This window comes from Mobula birostris, chromosome 1 (genome assembly GCF_030028105.1).
Source record: "Mobula birostris isolate sMobBir1 chromosome 1, sMobBir1.hap1, whole genome shotgun sequence".
NCBI classification, from domain to species: Eukaryota; Metazoa; Chordata; class Chondrichthyes; order Myliobatiformes; family Myliobatidae; genus Mobula; species Mobula birostris.
Genome location: NC_092370.1, coordinates 185,989,006 through 186,011,084, shown reverse-complemented (window position 1 = coordinate 186,011,084; position 22,079 = coordinate 185,989,006). Strand labels below are relative to the sequence as shown.

Sequence of the window (22,079 nt, the reverse complement as noted above, 5' to 3'; positions counted from 1 at the left end):
AGCAACAAGACAAGCTGCAAGAAAAAAAATATTAAGCAGTAAGCTGTCCACATAATTGGCAAAGGCATCTGGTAAATATAAAGACAACTTGTTGAAAACAAAATGGTTTTCAAATTGTTTTGGCCATCGTCATTGAACAATAAATGCAATGGAATCTGACACCACCAGATCTTTCTCTCATGCATTTTGTGTGTCTATTTGATTAAGAAAATAGAATCAATGTGGATTCCTGTTGTTTAATAAACAGCAAAGAAAAAAGTGTCATCTGTTTCTCACTGAAAATACAGATGTGTGAAATTTCAGACTCAAGTATATGTTAGATTGGAAGTGCAACAAAACCTGTAGCTTATTCAGTTCAGTACAAAGACAATAAGGAAGTTCCTTCTATGTGGGGTTATACCTTTTTATAGAATCACAGAAAGATATTTGATTCATTTTGCCAGTGAAGGACCTTTGAAACAGCCATCCATTTACTCATACTGACTTTCCCTTTACCCGTAACTGCATCCTTCCCTTCAAGTACTTATCCAATTTGCTTTTGAACGTTACGAATACATCTGCTTCCCTTGCTTTTTTGGGTGCGACTTCTAAATCACGATTATCTATACAGTGCAAAAAAACTCATTTACCTCTGATTATTTTGCTGATAACCACATAGATCAGAGTGTCATTCCCCAGAGAAAAGATCCTTCACCCACCATGCCCATGCCAACATGGAGATTAGAAGGAAATTCCCACCGATACTATTCCCATTTACCAGCAGTTGCCCATAGCCTTTGATACCATAGTGATACATGTCTGTGTTATCCATTCTACTGATACTTTTATACTTGCAAGTGCCATATTCTCCAGAACAAAGCATATAGAGAAACACTAGAATGTGTGCACGTGGTTCATTCATCTGTTAAAAAAGTGCATACTGTATATGGCAGACATTCACATAAGACTATAAGATGTAGCAGCAGAATTAAGCCATTAGGCCCATCGAGACTGTTCCACCATTCCATCATGACTGATTTATTATCCCTCTCAACCCTATTCTCTTGCCTCCTTCCCAGGTGAGCTGAAATCAGTGTGAAAGTTAATTTGTTGGTGACGCAGCATGAGGTTTTAAAAGAGCTTTCTGCTCTTTTTGGGAGGCCGAAATCGGTGCAGGGACAATAAAAAGAAGGGAGGTGTAAGCAGAGTGGCCATTGTGTGAGAGGGCCATTGTTAGAGTGGTCAGGCTTTGGCTCAACAGGCTTAGGTGAGAAAAGGCTTGAGCAAGCACAGGCGGGGGATCTCTATAAGTAAATAATAAGGGTTTCAGTAAGTATCTTTCTGTTAGTACATAGCTAGTGTGCTGAGAATGGGTCTGGACAAAGTGGTATATTCTTTGCAGGAGATGTGGGAACTCAGGAAGACCTCCAGTGTCCCTGATAACTACAGCTGCATGAACTGCACCAAGTTAAGAGACCATGTTAAGGAATAGGAGTTGCAGTTGAATAACCTTCAGCTCATACAGGAAAATGAGGAGGTGACAGGTAGGAGCTTGAGAGAGGTAGTCACCACAGATTTCAGGAGGAAGGTACCTGGGTGACTATCAGGGGACAGAAAGTGAATAGGCAGCCAGTGCAGAGTACCCCCATAGCCATTCCCCTCAATTATAAGTATTTCGCATTGGATACTGTAGGGAGGGACGACCTATCCGTGGAAACTGCAGCAACCAGGTCTCTGGCACTGAGTATGGATCTCTGGCTTGAAAGAGAAGGGAGGCTGGGGGTGGGGGAGAAGAGGAGTGCAGTAGTCACAGGAGGTTCCATAATTAGAGGAGCAGAAAGCAGATTCTGTGGATGTGAGACACCCAGATGTTATGTTACCTCCCAGGGGTGCCACAGTCAAGGGTATCTCGGATCAGGTCCACAGAATTCTAAAGGAGGAGGGTGAACAGCCGGAAGTTATAGTACATATTGGTACCAGTGACATAGGTCAGAAAAGGGAGGAGGTCCTGAAGAGACAATGCAGAGAGCTGAGCAGAAAGCTAAAAAGCAGGGTCTCCATAGTAATCTCTGGGTGCTGCCTGTGCTAGGCACCAGTGAGGGTAAGAATAGGATGATTTGGTGCAGGGGGCAGGATTTCAGTTTTCTAGATCATTGGGATCTCTTCTAGGGAAGGATGGGTTACTCCTGAACCCGATGGGGACAATGATCCTTGCAGGCAGGTTCATTAGAGCTGTGAGGGAGGGGTTAAATGAAATTGGCAGGGGAATGGGAACCAGAGTGACAGGGCTGAGGATGGGATAGTTGGTATACAAGTAGATGCAGTGTGCAGTGAGACTATGAAGGACAGACAGATGACAGGGAAAAACTGCAATGAGTGGAATTAAAGTGTAACAGATGCCAACATTGAAAAGGCTGATGAATGTAGAACAGAAGGTGTTATATCTGAATGCACACAGCATACGGAATACAGTAGACGATCTTGTAGCACAGTTTGAGATCAGCAGCTATGACGTGTGCATCTCTGAATCGTGGCTGAAAGGAGAACATAGTTGGGAGCTTAACATCCAAGGATACAGATTGTACTGAAAGGCAGCTGGTAAGCAGCGGGGGGTGGAGTGGCTCTGTTGGTTAAAAAAAAATGAAATTAAGTCCTTAGAAAGAGGTGACATAGGATTGGAAAATGTAGAACCCTTGTGGATAGAGTTAGGAAATTGCAAGAGTAAAAAAAAAGTGATAGGAGTTACATACAGACCTCCAAACAGTAGCCAGAATGTGGGATATAAATTACAAAGGCATGTATAAAGGGCAATATTGCAATTATCATGGGAGATTTCAAAATGAAGGTAGATTGGGAAAATCAGGTTGATGCTAGATCCCAAGGGAGGGAATTTGTAGAATGTCTATGAGGTGGCTTGCTAGAACAGCTTGTGTTTGAGCCCATTATGGGAACAGCAATTCTGGATGTAATGACCCAGATTTGATTAGGGAGCTTAAGGTAAAGGAACCTTAGGAGTCAGTGATTCACCCTGCAGTTTGAAGAGGAGAAGCTAAAATCAGATGAATCTGTTTTACAATGGAGTAAAGGGAATTACAGAAGCATAAGAGAGAAGCTGACCAAAGTTGAACAGAAGGGAATATTAGCAGGGACAACAGCAGACCAGCAAAGGTTGGTGTTTCTGGGGGAAATTCAGAAGGCACAGGAAAGATACATCCTAAAGATGAAAAGATATTCTAAAAGGAGGATGAGGCAATCGTGGTTGACAATGGATGTCAAAGACAGCATAAAAGCAAAAGAGAGGGTATATAATATTGCAAAAATTAGTGGGAAAGTAGAGGATTGGGAAGATTTTAAAAATCAAAAGACGGCAACTAAAAAGCCATAAAGAGAGAAAAGATGAAGTGTAAAGGTAAGCTAACAAATAATATAAAAGATGATACAGTAAGTTTTTTCAGATAGATAAAGAGTGAAAGAGAGATGAGAATGGATATTAGACTGCTGGAAAATGATACTGGAGAGGTAGTAATGAGAGACAAAGAATGACAAACTTAGTAAGTATTTTGTATCAGATTTCACTGTGCAAGACCCTAGCAGAATGCCAGAAATGCACAAGTGTTAGAGCAGAAGTGAATGTCGTTGCCATTACTAAGGAGAAGGTGCTTGGGAAGCTGAAAAGTCTGAAGGTAGACGAGTCAGCTAGACCAAACAGATACATCCCAGATTTCTGAAAGAGGTAGCTGAAGATATTGTGAAGGCATTAGTAATGATCTTTCAAGACTCATTAGATTCCGGAATGGTTCTGGAAGAGTGGAAAATTGCAACTATCACTGCACTTTTTATATAAGGGAAGGAGGGAGGGAGGCTAGACAAAGGAAAGGAAATTATAGGCCAGTTAGCCTGACCTCAGTGGCTGGAAAGATGCTGGAGTCTATTATTGATGATGAGAGTTTGAGTAATTGGAAGCACATGATAAAATAGGCCAGAGTCACCATTATTTTCTGAAGGGAAAATCTTGCCTGAAAATCTGTTGGAATTCTTTGAGGAAATAACAGGCAGGATAGACATCAGAGACTCAGTAGATGTTGGTTATTTGGATTTTCAGAAGAACTTTGATTAAGTGCTGCACATGAGGCTGCTTAACAAGATAAGATCATGTGGTGTTACAGGAAAGGTAGTAGTATGGAGAGAGGATTGGCTGACTGGCAACAGGCAAAGAATGGGAGGCAGGAGGCAAAAGATGGGAATAAAGGAGGGCATTTTTCTGGTTGGCTGCAAGGAATAGTGGTGTGCCACAGGGGTCAGTGTTGAGACCGTTTATTTTCACGTTAAACAGTATGTCAATGATTTGGATGAGGAAATTGATGGCTTTGTGGCCAGGTTTGTGGATGATACGAAAATAGGTGGAGGGGCAGGTAGTGCTGAGGAAGTAGAGTGTTTGCACAAGGACTTAGACAGATTGGGGGAATGGGCAAAGAAGTGGCAGATGGAATATAGTGTAGGGAAGTGCATGGTCATGCACTTTGGAAGAAGAAATAAAGGCTTGATCTTTTTTCAAGATGGGGAAGAAATTCAGAAATCAATGATACCAAGAGACCTGAGAGTCCTCACACCAGATTCCCTAAAGGTTGAGTCAGTGGGAAGGAAAGCAAAAACAATGTTAGCATTCATTTTCAGAGGACTAGAATACAAAAACAAGCATGTTATGCTGGGGCTTTATAAGGCATTGGTCAGACCACACTTGGAGTGTTGTATGCATTTTCAACCGCTTATTTAAGAAAAGGTGTAGTGGCATTGGAGAGGGTTCAGAGGAGATACTTGAGAATGATACCAGAAATGAAAGGGTTAACATATGAGGAGTGTTGGATGGCTTGGAACATGTACTTGCTGGAGTTTAGAAGAATGAGGGGAATCTCATCCAAACCTATTGAATATTGAAAGGCTTAAATAGAGTGAATGTGAAGAGGATGCTTCCAATATTAGGGGAGTCTAGGACCAGAGTGCACAGCCTCATATTAGAGGGATGTACATTTAAAACAGGAATAAGGGTAACATTTCTTTATCCAGGGGCTGGTGAATCTATGGAATTCATTGCCACAGACAGTTATCGGTGTATTTAAAGTGGAGGTGGATAGGTTCTTAATGAAATCGAGTATCAAGAGTTACAGGAAGAGAGGGCAGGAGTATGGTTGACAGGGATAATAAATCAGCCATGATGGCATGGTGGAGTAGACTCAGTAGGCCAAATGGCCTAATACTGCTTCTATGTCTCATGGTAACCTTTGACACCCTGACTAAACAAGAACCTATCAACCTCTGGTTCCACACTCATCCCCTGTAGGAAGCATCCTCTCCATATCTACTCTGTCTAGGCCTTTTAATATTCAGTAGGCTTCAATGAGATCCCCTCTAGTTCTTCTAAACTCCAGTGAGTACAAACCCAGAGCCATCAAGTGCTCCTCATATGTTAACCCTTTCACTCTTGGAATCGTTTCTGTGAACTTCCTCAGGACGCTCTCCAATGCCAGCACATCTTTTCTAAGAGAAAGGGCCCAAGACTGCTCACAATACCCCAAGTGCAGTCTGACCAATACTATAAAGTGCCTCATCATTACATCTATGCTTTTATATTCTACTCCTCTTGAAATGAATGCTCACATTGTATTTGCCTTTCTTGCCACCAGCTTGACCTGCAGGTTAACCTTTAAGGAAACCTGCACAACGGTGCCCAAGTCCTTTTACACCTCTGATTACTGAATCGGCTCTATCTTCGTATTGTCCACAAAGCCATCAATTCCGTCATCCAAATCCTTGACATATAATGTGAAAAGAAGCAGTCGCAACACCATTAGTCACTGGCAGTCAACCAGAAAAGACCTTCTTAATTCCCACTTTTTTCCTCAGTATTTGCACAAATTCACCCTTTTTGAAATAAGGAATATTTACACAGTATTTACAGATTTAATTTATTTCCATGCTTTCCAAGGTGTTTTAAACTTCCCAAAGTGATATGATATTCTTGACTTATGGGAAGTGTTAATTTGTAACCCAGTTCAGTAGAGTCATGTGCTGCTTCTTCCACGGTCTCCACCAGATCAGCCTCTAGAATACCAATCTTCAGCATTCACATCGATGTCCCTTGCATTAAGTGGCTTTTAATTTACCTGTTTTCACAAGTTATCTCTTTGTAGCTTTGACACTTTTCATGGTATCAAGGACATCTTCAAAAGGCGGTGCTCCAAAAAGGTGCATTTGTCAATAAGGACCCCAATCATACAGGATATGCCCTCTTCTCATTGCTACCATTAAGGAGGAGACAGAGGAGCCTTTGTGGCTAGGTACAGCTAAAATGCCATCTATAAATTTGCTGATCTTTTGTTGGCGGGATTTCAGATGGTGATGAGGGGGTGTACAGGAGCGAGATTGATCATCTGGTTGAGTGCTGTCACAACAATAACTTTGCACTCAACATCAGTACAACCAAAGAATAGGTTGTGTTCAAGAGGGGGAAGCTGTGAGAACAAATACCAATCGTCATCGAGGGATGATGGTGACGTCGACTCAGACCTGAGAGGCCAGCGTAGGGCATTTTCATGCCTTACAAGGCCCAGTTCCAAAGGCTGTGTGAGGTGCCTCTCCTCGCAGTACTATTTTACGAGGCCAAGTTGCAAGTTCGACATCAACCTGGCGTGGATGGAGAGCGTGCATGGGGGCGGTCTGTCACTAGATCGAACTCGGGAACCTCTGTTCTTGAGCCTGGCGCTGATGTCACTGCGCCACCAGCCGACTAATTCTCATCGAGGGATCAGCAGTGGAAAGGGTGAGCAGTTTCAAGTTCCTGGGTGTTAACACCTCTGAAGATCTATCCTGGGCCCAACATATTGATGCAACAGCAGCTATATTTCATTCAGAGTTTGAGGAGACTTGGTATGTCACCAAAGACTCTCACAAATTTGTACAGATGCTCCATGGAGAGTATTCAAACTGGTTGCATCACTGTCTGGCATGGAGGGGCCACTGCACAGGATTGAAATAAGCTGCAGAAAGTTGTAAATTTAGTCAACTCCATCAACTTTGGCAAGCTCCTATAGATGTGTGGTGGAGAGTGTATAGACTGGCTGCATCATAGTATGGAAACACTAATACCCTTGAACGGAAAATCCTACAAAAAGTAGTAGATATAGCCCAGTCCATCACAGGTAAAGCCCTCCCCACCATTGAGCACATCTACATGATGCTTCATCGCAGGAAAGCAGCATCCATCATCAGGGACCCAAACCACCCAGGACATTCCCTCTTCTCGCTGCTGCCATCCAGAACAGTTACTACCCCTCGACCATCAGGCTCTTGAACCAAAGGGGATAATCTCACTTGCCCCATCATTGAAGTGTTCCCACAACCTACAGACTCACTTCCAGGGCTCTTCACCTCATGTTCTCGATATTTATTGCTTATTTATTGCAGATCCCCCTCTAAACCTTTCCTATTCATGTACCTGTCAAAATGTCAGTTTTTGCACATGCACCAACCACCTCCTCTGGCAGCTTGTTTCATGTATAAGACCATAAGATAGAGCAGCAGAATTGGGCCATTTGGCCCATCAAGTCTGCGCCGTCATCTCATCATGGCTGATCCATTTTCCCTCTCAGCCCCAATCTCCTGCCTTCTCCCCATATCTCTTCGTGCCCTGACTAATCAAGAATCTATCAATCTCTGCCTTAAATATACTCAATGATTTGGCCTCCACAGCTGCCTGTGGCAACAAATTCCACAAATTCCACAGATTCACCACTCTCTGGTTAAAGAAAATCCTTTTCATCTCCATTCTAATAGGATGCCCCACCATTCTGAGGCTGTGTCCTCTGATCCTAGATTCTCCCACCATAGGAATCATCCTCTCCACATCCACTCCATTGAGGCCTTTCAAATTTTGATACGTTTCAATTAGATCAACCCTCAGTCCTCTAAATTCCAATGAATACAGTTCCAGAGCCTTCAAACACTCTTCATATGACAAGCCATTCAATCCTGGAATCATTTTCGTGAACTTCCTTTGAACCCTCTCCAGTGTCAGCACATCCTCTCTAAGATGAGGGGCCCCAGAACTGCTCACTATACTCCAAGTGAGGTCTCACCAGTGCTTTATAAAGCCTAAGCATTACATCCTTGCTTTTGTATTCTAGCCCTCTAGAAATGAAAGCTAACATTACATTTACCTTCCTCACCGCAGACTCAACCTGCAAATTAACCTTTAGGGAATCCTGCACAAGACTCCCAAGTCTCTTTGAACCAGAGATTTTTGAATTTTCTCTCCAGTTAGAAAATAATCTACCCTTTCTCCTACCAAAGTGCATGACCATAAACTTCCCAACACTGTATTCCATCTTCACTTCGTTGCCCATTCTCCTAATCCCTACTGTAGTCTCTCTACTTTCTCAGAACTACCTGGCCCTCCACCTATCTTTGTATCGTCTGCAAACTTTGCAACAAAGCCATAAATCCTGCCATCCAAGTCACTGGCATATAACGTAAAAAGAAACGATCCCAACACAGACCTCTGTGGAATACCACTAGTCACCGGCAGCCAACTAGAAAAGGCTCCCTTTATTCCTACTCTTTGCCTCCTGCCAATTAGCCACTGTTTTTTCCATGCTAATATCTTTTCTGTAATACCATTGCCTCATAGCTTGCTAAGCAGCCTCATATGTGACACCTTGTCAAAGGCCTTCGGAAAATCCAAGTACACAACATCCATCAATTCTTTTTTATCTAGCTGAAGTACAGTATGTACTGTTGTTTGTGTAAAAATAGCACCTTCAAGTCCCAATCAAATTATTCCCCTCTCACACCTTTTCATTCTTGATTCCATGAATCTGGGGGGAAATCGTTGTGTGCATTCACCATATCCTTGCCCGTCACGATGTTGTAAACCTCTAGAAGATCATCCTCAGTTTTCTACACTTCAAGGAATAAAGCCCGAACCCGCCCAATCTTTCATGTTATCTGGGACACATATTGACCTCAGTAGAAATGCTTATCCATTCCTTTACTCCCTACTGCCCAACATTTGGTCATGCCCTCATCACTACGTCTGAATGTAGCCATGATCGAACTTTACACAATGCCTAATTCATCGCCTAAGCTACAAAGAAAGGCTTTACATAAAATAGTATTGATTTCCATCATCAAATGGGCAGTAGGTGGGGGACAGCAATGTATCAGGTCCTTAACCAGTTTTGACACATACGCACTTGCATGACATAATGAAGAAGAGGAAATAGGAGTAGCACATCTGATTTCCCTCTCCCTAATAAGCATATTTAGACGTAAATAATAGTTCACTCTTACTGGAGTAGCTATGATGAGCTAATTCAACACAGGCCAGAGAATTAATTGGGACTTCCTGGAGTTCAAAGCCTTCACACCAAATAAGATAAAATTTATTCATTGACTCATTAAAACTGAAACTATCGTTTAGAGCAAGAGTGGCTTAATATGCTGCCATTGTAATACTCTGTTGAAATATAACCATTTTAGCCTAATATTGAGCAATACTGTTGGTGATTATTAAGAAGTCCATATCAAGAATTCTAAGAAGCCATTCTAGATTATTAAAAAAGAATTTTATCCAGCAGGGATTTTATCAAACCTGTGTGTAGATTTAAATCATTTTTTTTAAAAAGCATATATGTATGCTAACAATAACCACAGTACATTTCAAATTTAATTCATTGGCTGTGAAGAGTTTTGGGATATCCCATGGAAAGAAAGGTACATTATAAGAATACTCATAAAAGTTGCTGGTGAACACAGCAGGCCAGGCAGCATCTCTAGGAAGAGGTGCAGTCGATGTTTCAGGCCAAGGCCCTTCGTCAGGACGGATCTCGGCCTGAAACGTCGACTGCACCTCTTCCTAGAGATGCTGCCTGGCCTGCTGCGTTCACCAGCAACTTTTATGTGTATTGCTTGAATTTCCAGCATCTGCAGAATTCCTGTTGTTTGCGTTATAAGAATACTTTTCTTTTCCTTTCAATAAATACAAATTGTTAATGGTCATTTTTTTTCTCTCTAGCTGAATGCCAACCATCAATTTGAAGACTTCTAATTGGATGTGACAGCTATGTAATTCATCCCACCTACTCATCTTACAGAGTCCATTTTTTCCATTATCATTAAAAATCTATAGCCTTTCTACTTTCTTCACTGCACCATGGTTACCTCTGGAGTAAGTTCAATAGAAGGCCACCTCTGTAGGAAACTAGAAAAAAATTATTTCAGCCCCAAATTCTCCAGCCTGCATCATTGTGCAATTACCAAACTTTTATACAGAGGCTGACCAACATTGATGCTTTATTAATATGGTTTAAACTATCTGCATTCAAGTAATGGCACAGCCATATTTTTCACAGTAACATTTGTTTGGTTTAATTAAGATCATCATCTCTGTGAAATATGTAACCTGACATTTTAATTACTATTCTAATGACACTAACATATGAACTAAGCAATGTTTCAAAAACATTCAGCTGCCAATAAAAGTATAAAGGCAGCAAACTTTTTCTTTGTTAGTAGCAATATAGCTAATTCTGTTTTCTTTATGCTCACTTGCATTCCGATTGATCTATTCTTCAGCTGATTCCACTGTATAAGGAGACAGAATATGCAGCTCCAGAAAATGTAATGGTTTTATTTGTGCAATAAAAGTTTTAATTAATCCTTCATACAGACATATGATGGCCATAAGAATTCCTTAGAGGGTGACAAACAGTATCAGAGGGACAATTTATTCAATATAAACACTAAATAGCAATATGGCACAACATCCAAAATCCAGCATTTGTAGCAATTGTCTTTCAGAAACATATTTCATTTGCCTACAGGACAATTTAGCACCAATGTGGTCTATAAATAGTGCCTACATTTTATTTATTGAGATTGCATCGGATTGTTTTATTATTTACAGTCATTTTTGTTGGCACTTAAGAGCACATTTCCTAGTTTCACGAACTCTCCAACATTCATTAGATTTCTCAGTATCATGTCAACCTGTTTCCAATTACTTTCTACATTTTTTAGCATCTGTGTTATCAATACTTTCCCTAAAACTATGAAACATATAGACATCTTGAATACCGTTACAAGCAAAATATTTGGTGAAGAGAAAAGACCTTGAGCACAGTATTTGTGGCCTTTTGAAATAATAAGTACTTTGGTATTACTATGCAAAGAAAGGCAGAATTAAGGGAAGTTATTGGTCTTCAAGGAATAAAGACCGCCAAATAACGTCAAAGAAAGAGTATGCTCCACCCAATATGAAAAGGGAGTCCAAATTCTTAGCTAGTGCCTCAGGATATTTTCATTTCACATGAGAATCAAAAACAGATGAGAAAAGTGTAAGTTTCTCCATTTGTTCATCTGGTAGAGGAATGAACTAAGCTAGTGCCACATGTATAAATAAGTAAGAAGTATTTTCTAAAATCACTTTCACAGCTATGCTCAACCATTGGCCCGCTAATTCTATACACTTTGCCACATGATCACACAAGTTTATTCAATGAGCAAACATCCGTCAATTCTTCTATTTACTTCCTAAACCAGTAGTTAGTTGAATGGGCAAAGATTACATCATAAAGAATTCATGTGCTACAGATGTGGTTAGAATTCAAAATGTACTTAATTGGGTGTAAAATGCATTGGGGTGTCTTGAGGTATCAAACAGGCTCCAGAGCAGGGGTTCCCAATGTTTTTCATGCCGTGGACCAACACCATTAAGCAAGTGGTCTGTGGACCCGGGTTAGGAACCCCTTCTCTAGATGAACTGAGTGATGTGATGAACAGGAATAAAACAGCACAGCCTGATGCTTCCCCAATCACGCTGGGGGATTTTAACCAGGCCAGTTTGAAAAAGTATCTAAATAATTTGCACCAACATATCACTTGTAGAACCAAAGGAGCCAACACACTGGACCACTGTTACACTACCTACAAAAATGCTTACTCTGCCATCCTATGCCCACACTTTGGAAAGTCTGATCAACTGGCTGTACTTCTACTCCCTGAGTATAGGCAGAGACTGAAGACCACAGCACCAGCAGAGGGGACCAAGAAGGTACAGCCAAGGGAGGCAGAGGAGTGCTTACAGGACTGTTTTGAGTCGGTGGACTGCACAGTATTCAGGGACTGATCTTCGAGACTGAATGAATATGCCATAGTTGTCACTGACTCCGTTAAGATCTGTGTAGTTGAGTGTATACCTACAAGAACATACTGTAGATATCAGAATCAAAAGCCATGGATACACCTGGAGATTTGTAGTCTGCTGAGAGCTAGATCTGTGGCATTCAACACTGGTGATACAGGACTATACAAGAAGGCCAGGTACAACATACAGAGGACTATCTTAAGAACAATTCTGATTGATGTTAGAGGAGGAATCGGATGCACATCAGCTCTGGCAGGGTTTTTCAGGCCATTATTTCCTACAAAGCGAAACCTAGCTTCATGAATACAGCGATGCTTCACTGCCACATAAGCTCAATGCCTTTTAGGCACACTTTGAAAAGGAGAATAAAACTACAGCTATGAAGATTCCTGCAGCATTTGGTGACCCCATGATCTGTGTCTCAGAAGATGACATCAGAACACCTTTCAAGAGGGTGGACCCTCGCAAGGAGACAGTCCTAATGGTGTACCTGGTAGGGCTCTGAAGACCTGTGCCAACCAACTGACAGGTGTATTCAAAGACATTTCAATCTCTCATTGCTATAGTCAGAATTGACCACCAGCTTCAAAAGGGCAAGAAATCACACCGGTGCCCAAGAAGTGTAGGGTGGTATGATTACCGTCCATACCACTCTTATCTATGGTGATGAAGTTTGAGAGGCTGGTTATGGCTAGATTCACTCCTGCCTAAGCAATGACGTAGACCCACTGCAATTTGCCTATTGCCATAATAGGTCATCAGTGGATATGATTTCATTGGCTCTTCACGCAGCCTTGGATCACCTGGAGAATACTATTATTTAGGACAGGCTGCTGTTTTTTTGACTACAGCTCAGTGTTTAACACAATCATTCCTACAGTTCTGATCAAAACCTCCAAAACCTCCCTCTGCAACTGGATCATTGACTTCATCACCCGAAGACCATGGTCTGTGCAGATTGGAAATAACATCTCCACCTTGCTGATAATCAGCACTGGTGCACCTCAAAGATGTGTGCTTAGCCAACTGCTCTACTCTCTCTGTATCCATAACTGTGTGGCTAGGCACTGCTCAAATGCTATCTACTATCGTTGGCAGAATTTCAGATGGTGACGAGAAGCCTACAGGAGTGAGATAGATTGGCTGGTTGAGAGGTGTGGCAGCAACAACATTGTACTCAACATCAGTAAGTCCAAAGAATTGATTGTGGACTTCAGAAAGGGTAAGGCAAGGGAACACACACCAGTCCTCATCAAGAGATCGGAAGTGGAAAGGGTGAGCAATTTCAAGTTCCTGGATGTCAACTTCTCTGAGCATCTGCCTGGGCCCCACATATTGATGCAACCACAAAGAAGGCACAACAGCAGCTTTATTTCATTATCAGCTTGAGGAGATTTGGTATATCAACAAAAACACGTGCAAATTTCTCAGAAATGTACCATGGAGAGCAGTTTAACTGGTGGCATCACCGTCTGGTATGGCGGGAGGGGGTGGGGTTCTACTGCGTAGGATCAAAATAAGCTGTAGAAAATTATAAACTCAGTCAGCTCCATCATGGGCACCAGCCTCACTAGCATCCAGGACATATTCAAGGAGCGATGCCTCAAAATGGCCGCATCCATTGTTAAGGTCACCATTCACCCAGGCCATGCCCTCTTCTCTTTGCTACCATCAGGGTGGTGATACAGGAGCCTGAAGGCACACTCAATTTCTTCTCCTCTGCCATCCAATTTCTGAATGGACATTTAACCCATGAATGCTACCTCAATACTCTTTTTTCTCTTTTTGCACTATGTATTTAATTGAACTCTTTTAATATATATATTTCTTACTACAATTTACCATTTTTATTATTATATATTGCAATGTATTGCTGTCACATAACAACAAATTTCACGACATACGCCGGTGATATTAAACCTGATTCTGATTCAGGTTGTGAAAGGAGCTCGGTAATTAACAACTTTTTTCTTTCTTTTTCTCTTCTTTTGCACATTTTCCTGTGACAAAGACCTAAATTAAGTCTCCTTGCAGGAAACGTTGAAAGAAATAATACAATCTATCAGAAATTTCTTCTTCGACGCAGGTTGATTGTAGAATAAACACATCACAATGGCATAGGCACTTACTCATCTGTTCACCCGCCTCATGTGTCTAGGTGCCTGAACATGGGTACACTGTTCAATACTCTTCTTGTTAAGGGCATTGTTTCATTCACAGAAACAAAATTACCTTCTACTTATATCATTTTAGAGAGGTTGAAATTTATGTTTGATTACATGCATGATAGTACATGTGCATGGTACCACACTTCCAAAGTTCAGGCCCACACAATTATCTCCTCATATGCAGTTTGTATCTCCTTATATACCTCTGTACCTCCCTCTATAGCTGGATCCTCATCTTCCTCATCAGGAGACCACAGTCAGTCCGGATCTATAACAACACCTCTTCATTGCTGACAATCTGATATTGGCATTCTGTGCATCTCCAGCTCTATGGTGGTTTCAGTTGTTTATCATGTATCTATCTAAGAGTCTCCTAGATGCCACTAACATACCTGGCTCTACCATTACCCCAGAAACATATTTCATACACCCACCATTCTTTGTGTAAAAAAAACTGCCTCTGATAACTCCCCTATACTTTCCACCAAACATATACCCTCATATATTAACCGTTTCTACCCTGGGGAAAAAAGGTGCTGGCTCTCCACTCTATGCTTCTTATTGTTTTATACAGTAGAAGGTGAAATAAGAGATAACAAAAAAAAGGAGAAAACTGCAGAGGCTCGAGCCAGGATACATTTCTGATTACCACATTACAAAAGATATATCATGACAGTAGAAAAGGTCTCATTGCTGTAAATGGTCTCCTTCTGAATTATCAGTTTTCTCTCATTCTCTGACATGAGAAGTGAGATACACCACAGCTTCTTCGCAAAGTCTTTACAGTGTGTAGGAAACAGCTACATAGGAGTGTGAAGCATGTGACTGCCAAGACAGCTCGAGTCATTTGGAATAAGGAACCAGTTGCAACTGAGGGAGGTATGTAGGAGGGAGTGTAAGTGGAAAGAAAGTAGATTTAGAGAGGAGAAAGAAGTTAATAGAGGAGACTGGGAGTGACTGTCTCTGTCTCAATTGTCAAAACTGGATGGTAAACAACAGGGAAGCAGAGTCCCAAAGAGGTGCTGATGAGGTAGAGCCAGGATACATCAAGTAATGCATGAAACTCATCTCCTGTGTGGGGATGCTGCTTCTGAGGGGAAGTGCACCTGAAGAGGAAGAGGAGTCAAAGAATAAATTCTGGGAGAACTCCACCATTGACAGAACAGGAGCAAAAGGCACAAGGATTGGTGAAGGTGCTCAGGCTACAATCAGAGAAGAGAGAATGAGCAGAACCAAAGCATTGGTAAACGGAGAAAAAGCATTGCGGGTGGACAACATGTTTGCTCATGCCAAAGAAAGTCTTCGGTGAAGTTCAGAAAGGTCATGATGGACACAGAGCTTGGGCTGTTTTTGTGTCGTGTGATGGGAACAAAGCTGAGTATGGTATAACAAACAGGATGTTGGATAATGAACGTGTTTAAAACTGAAATATGACAAGATCCAAAAGATTGCAGGATTCAAGTTATGATTAAGAATCAGTTTTGCAAAACTTTAAAAAACTGATTAATCATCTTCTTTCTGTCTGTACTGTTAAGTCACGCTTCAGACAGTTGCTTGAGGAACCTTTATGAATTCCTTAGCAAACCGCCAAAATCAATATACTAAGGATACTGTGGGTAACAGTGAAAGAAAGAAATTTACCTTTGTAAGTAGGAGGGGAATCAATTATTGATCATGCTTGAGCCTGAAACACAAAATCTAATAATGATCCTTCCAGCTCATACAGAATTTCCCAATGCCACCGAGAAAAATGGATAGCCTCTGCAGTGTACATTCCTCTCTCTTCACAATAAATGAGCACTGAACAAGAATGAACACACAAAACCCATCTCCTTTCTTCCCCACATAGTTCACACACTGTGAAGCATTAGATAAATTCATCTTCTTTTTAAAACATGCAGATTATTACATGCAGTACAAGAACAAGCACATTCTTCCTTTTGTACAGAGCAAATGAATTTGTTTCCTATTTCCTGTCAAAGGGAAAATTGATATTACATTCACTCTCATACACAATTTGATAAGCAAGCATTAGCAAGAAATATCCATATTAAATATACAGGTCCTTTTCAATTTGTCTGTAGCCCGAAACATAACTGATCACACCATCCAACTTCAACATCTCCCCTCCACCCTCAGAATTCTGAACAGTCCATGAACTCATGATCACTATATTGTTATTCCCTTTTTCACACTATTTATTTATTTTGTAATTTAACATACTTTTGTGTCTTTGCTTTGGAAATTTCACATCACATAGAAGAGTGATGATAGGCATGATTCTGATCCTGATGTTGTCCATTTGGTTGGTAACCCACTCAACGGTTCTAGACAGAAATCCTCATCTATGTGAAGAGTTGTGTCCTACATGCCTATGGATCCAATGCTGGAAGGATGACCTACAGTGGGTGGCTTTCTTCACTGGCATGTGTATATCGAAAGGAATAGCCGCCTCCTGTATTGTAAAGTTTCTACGGCCCCCAGTACCAGCCTGCAGTTTGCAGAAGACATGAAAGTTCATAATAACAGAGTTCTGCACTCTGGCTCTACACTCTGTGCTGTATCATCTGGCCAGCCATGATGCGTGCATCAGGCTGCGTCTTCATCAGCTACACTCAGGCTTATCACTCCCAAACTTATCACCAAGTTCCAAGACCTGGCCTCTGTACTTCGCTGGATCCTTGATTTCCTCATCAGCAGAGCTCAATCAGTACAGACTGGTGACAACACAGGAGCACAGAAAGGCTAAAGGCTTAGCTTCTTCTCCTCTCTCTTTACACCCATGACTGTGTGGCTAAGCACTAATTCACTATCATCTATAAATACACTGACAATACCACTATTTTTGGCTGGATCTTGGGTGGTGATGAATCAACACACAAGAGAGAGAAAACATCTTATCGAATTGTGCCACAATTTCAACAATATCCACAAAACTAGTGAGCTGATCATTGACTTCAGAAAGGGGAAGTCAGGAGACTGTGCTCCAGTTCTCATTGATGGGTCAGAGGTAGAGAGATTAAGCAGCTTCAAATTCCTAATGTTAATATCTCAGACGACTTGTCTTAGGCCCAACATATAGAAGCAATCATGAAAAAACCATGCCAGTGACTCGATTTTTTTAAAAGCTTAAGGAATTCGGGCATGTCACCAAATACTCGAACAAACTTCCTCAGATGTGCTGTTGAAAATATCCTGACTGGGTGCATCATGGCCTGGGACAGCAGTTCCAGCACATTAGAATGCTAGAAGCCGCAGGGAGTAGTGGACACAGCCCAGTCCATTAGAGACACAGCCCTCCCCAGCATTGACAGCATCAACAGGAAGTGCTGCCTCATGAACTTGGCATTTATTATATCTGAAGTATTACACTTGTGTACAGGAAATGGCATTACACAATCTTGAATCTTGAATCATGAATTGAGAATTATCCATCCTGGCCATGCTTTCTTCTCATTGCTACCACCCATCAGGGGTACAGAAGCCTGAAATCCCACACCACAGCTGTTCAGAAACAGCTAGTTTTCTGCAATAATCAGGTTCTTGAACTAACCAGCACAACCTTAACCTAACCTCAACGATGAACCATAACTGATCACCTTTTGCATTACGGTGGATATGTCTCTAATCGTATCTTTGTATCTTTTTTTGCACTAATGTCATGTTTTTGCACACTTTTCTCTTAATTTCCTACATAATTTCTATGCCCGTGATAAACTCACAGCATAAGATATAGTATACATGAACATTACACATCAAATTTCTTTGTTGCCTCCTCAAATAACTCAATCAGATTTGTGAGACATGATCTCCCCGACACAAAGCCATGTTAACTCCTCCTAATCAATTCTTGTCTTTCCAGATGAACATAATTTCTGTCCCCTCCCCCCCCCCCCCCCAGAACCTTCTCCAATGATTTCCCTTCCACTGATGGTTCACTGGCTTGTAGCTTCCAGGCTTATACCTGCTGCCCTTTTTCAATAATGGGATAAGGGTAATAGTTTTTGTCGCGGTCTGAGGATATTGCAATGACACTTTCTAGAGGAGAGAAATGATATACCTCTTTGAAACTGACTTAATTGGCTTTGACAAAACTCCAGGAATGAGCCTGATATATGTGTTCTCTTCATAGCAGATTACTGGAATGAAGAATACTATTTCTTTGTTGGACCAATTCCCCCAACGTTAACTATTCAACTATTAAGCTGAAACTAAAGTACACATCACACTGAGACACAGAAGCATTAAGTTCATTTATTATAACAACATGAAGATTAGAGGATTTACTTGTGACTTATTCTACTTAAACTATTCACATGAAGAACTTATTTTATGTAAAATAATTAAACTCATATTTCAAAAAGACAATCAGCTGAATAATATCTTCAGAAATCTATTTCCAGCAAAATATTTTTTTATTTAATTTAAAAAGTAGAAACAATGTAAGGTTCTTTATTGGTTCAATATTAATTTTTGTACCACACAGTCACACGAGAAGAAAAGGGATAAGAAGACTCTTAAGCCTATTTTATATATCCCAAACAGAATTTAGCCCTGCATTTTTCATATGCAAAATCCAGCTGCTCCTTAAATAATCTCAGAAGTCTTGACAGCAAATTCATTTCCTGACCACCTAGTTCACATTTTTGTCAACTACTAGGTAAAGAAACCTGTTACCTGCCCTAATTTGGTTTTCATAACCTTGAAAAATATATTTTTTACTCAACTGGGCATAACAGCCACATGACAATGAAATTCATAATACTTGTCTAGTAATATTAACCTGCAAGAAATCAGACCTTCTGTATCAGCTGCATTTGCCAGCTGAGGCCACATGATGGTGCTGAAAACACAAGTTTTCCTTGAACTGCAGATCTAGAATATGCATAGTTCGGCAGTAGAAATTGGTATTTTGCAGAATTTATATTACAAAGTCTACTTGTGATACAAAACTGTTACATAATGCTTTGTGTGCACATGTGTTTTAGAAATCTTTGTGTTCAAATCAGAAATTAAGATATAACATACTATATAAAAGCTAGAAAAAAAGCATTCATTAACATCCTGCCCAAAACAGCTGGGTGAAGAATAATTAAAGATATTCTTACTTGGTTAGGCTTATCTCACTAACAGACACATGCACTGTCTGACATAGGACTGACAATTCTCGTGCAAAATGATGCTGGTACAATGGCAGTAAAGCCTGTAAAGATGAAATGAAGTTACACTGTAGGGCACTGTTTTTTTTTGTTTTCTTATTCTAATAGAAGCAATAGAAAGAGCATTGCACTTTGCATAGCCAGAAATGGCATGACAGAGATGAATGGATCAAAAATGAAAGAGATAATTTGTCAGCAGTAATACTTATTCACCAGAGAACCTATAAAAGTTCACAAGAACAAATGGAATGAAAGTACTTAATCTGAGAAGAAAAATGACTGCCTTACCTCAATTTTTTCCCACACAATGCTGTTATTCTGCTTCTGCTGAATATCTTCCTGCAGCTGTTGAATTAGACTTGTTTTAGAAGAGGCACCATTCAAGGCATTTTTTGGCATCTTTGTTAACCAATGCTGTGAGGGCTGGCGTATAGTGTGGTGCTTAGCACTTGCTTCTGGTACCGATGGCTCATCATCTGACAGGATGTCGCTAAGTGGGCCTGATTCAATGCTGTCCTCCAAGGAAGGAGCTATATCACTTGAAGAAGTTGGAGAAATAGTTCCAGTTACAGGCACCCATTTTCTGTTCTCCCTTCCAACAGGAATTGATGGATTTACCTCAGTCACTGAGTTTGTTTCTGAAAGCTCCCAATCATCAATGTTCCGAAGTGCTTCACCTTCAGGTGAATGTGACAACAGCTTTGTCAAGTTCTCCAGCTTTAAAGCCAACACTTCAGTTTCTTTCAGGTGGGATGGAAGAGCCAGATACTCATTTGATCCAAACCAAGTGTCAAGTTTATCATTCTCAGCCATTTGACTTTGATTTGAGCTGTTCTCTGTCTGAGTTTCCTGTTGTAGCAAAGATAAAGCGGGGCTACAACAAGCAGAATCTGCCCTGACCGCACTACCTGAAGATTGAAGAGGGAACTGTGATGGTACTGCTTCATACAAACTTTGTCTGATGGGTGACTTACTTTTAATTTTTTTCCCAATCTCCTGATTCTGGCACCTGAAGGACTCACAAATGGATTCATTAATGTCCTTGCAATTATCAGTCAATATATCTGAATTCAGGGGTTCTGAAATATTATTATTTTCACCAGTTAGAGCTTTGATATGTGGAGCACAGCATGACTGGAAATTTTTTGTTGTAAATGTGCCTTCTGGTTGCTTTTGATATGAGGAAGTCTGATTGGATGAAACAGAAATGGCATTCTGTTGCTTGTGCACAGGAGAATTGATATTTTGAGATAAAGGTTTGCTGGATTGTTGTTTGGGCCTTCTCAAAGATATATTGTTGGATTGCCTGAGATCATGAAGGTCACATGATTTATTTACTGGTGAAGGCTTTCTTTGATGCTGGACGTGCACTTTATTTGGGCTTAACGGGGGCTTTCGTAAATTACATTGCAAATGCAAACTAGGGTATCCATTTTCTGTGCTCCCTGCTTTATTTAACTCATCATATGAGTGACTGACAGCAGCACTGGAAATACTTGGGTAGGAAGAAGGCAAATCCAGACGAAGCTTGGACCTGTCTGGGTGATCAAGAAGGATGGGTGTACTCCTGCTTATTTCTGCTTTGTGGGAGAGATCAGAAGCTAAAATTCTGCAGCAACTAACATCCAAGTCATCTTTAGAAATTTCATCTAAGTACAAAGCTCTCTTAGGTAAGGAAGGTTGTGTTGGGGAATCCTCATTATAGTTGAAACAATCTTTAATTGTTCTTTTTGGTGTTGCATTTTCACAATGGATACTGTTTGCACTGGAAGAATGCATCTGGATAACATTCTTTGTCTCCAAATCATCTACAATATTATCTGAGATTATCTTGTTCTTACTAATTCCAGTTTGGATTGTTGTACACTCTACAGGTGGAGTCTGAGACAAGGCTGGATGATTTTTTGATACAGGTGATGTTCTGGAGTTTGCTGCATCCTTCATATCCTGCACTGGAGTTTGGTGACCTGCGATGGTCAGCTGATGTTCATCAGTCTTTGCTTCCTCAGGATTGGGAGTAGAATGACCATTTGCAACAGAAATCAAATCCAACTCTGGAATGCCTCTTTCTGGATCCGAGTTCCAAGGCCCAAAAGATCTTGACTTAGTCTTGGACGTTGAACTTGAAGTCATGTTGGCCTCTGAGTCACAGGGCACGTCTTCGCTTGGACTATAGTCAGATAGTTCAAAGGCAGTGATACCACAATCCAAAGAAAAATAGTCTTTTGAACATTTAATGGTCAGCTGACCCGCATCATCAACTTCAGTCAGTGAGTCCAGGCAGGTCTGCAAACACAGAACAATCTGTAAACAAATGCACAATCAATGCTTTCTGATTTTATATCTAAGTCACAAAGTGCGATGGAAACTGAAAAAAAATGAGAAGGCTTGGTGCCTTAAAAAGTTGTAGAAAACCACATAACATATAAATAGGAATTTAAAAACTGATATTTGGCCACTCAAACACAGACCATAAAGGTGTATCTAAATCATGTGACAACTGCATTTTTAATTACACCATGCCCTCTTAGGAATATGAAGAAAATATTTAAAGTGTGAAGTTTTTGTCACCTC

The 22,079-nt window shown here is 40.8% G+C and overlaps 1 protein-coding gene across 5 annotated transcripts in view; it reads right to left on the bottom strand.

The window, feature by feature from the left end:
- Window positions 1–22,079, bottom strand: part of akap6 (A kinase (PRKA) anchor protein 6) — a 349,373-nt gene that overhangs the window by 245,831 nt on the left and 81,463 nt on the right. For all 5 annotated transcript variants that reach the window (XM_072267349.1, XM_072267339.1, XM_072267358.1 and 2 more), the window contains one exon: window positions 19,794–21,791. In XM_072267349.1, the coding sequence (XP_072123450.1) occupies window positions 19,794–21,791 (1,998 nt within the window). The remainder of the gene's footprint in view (window positions 1–19,793; window positions 21,792–22,079) is intronic.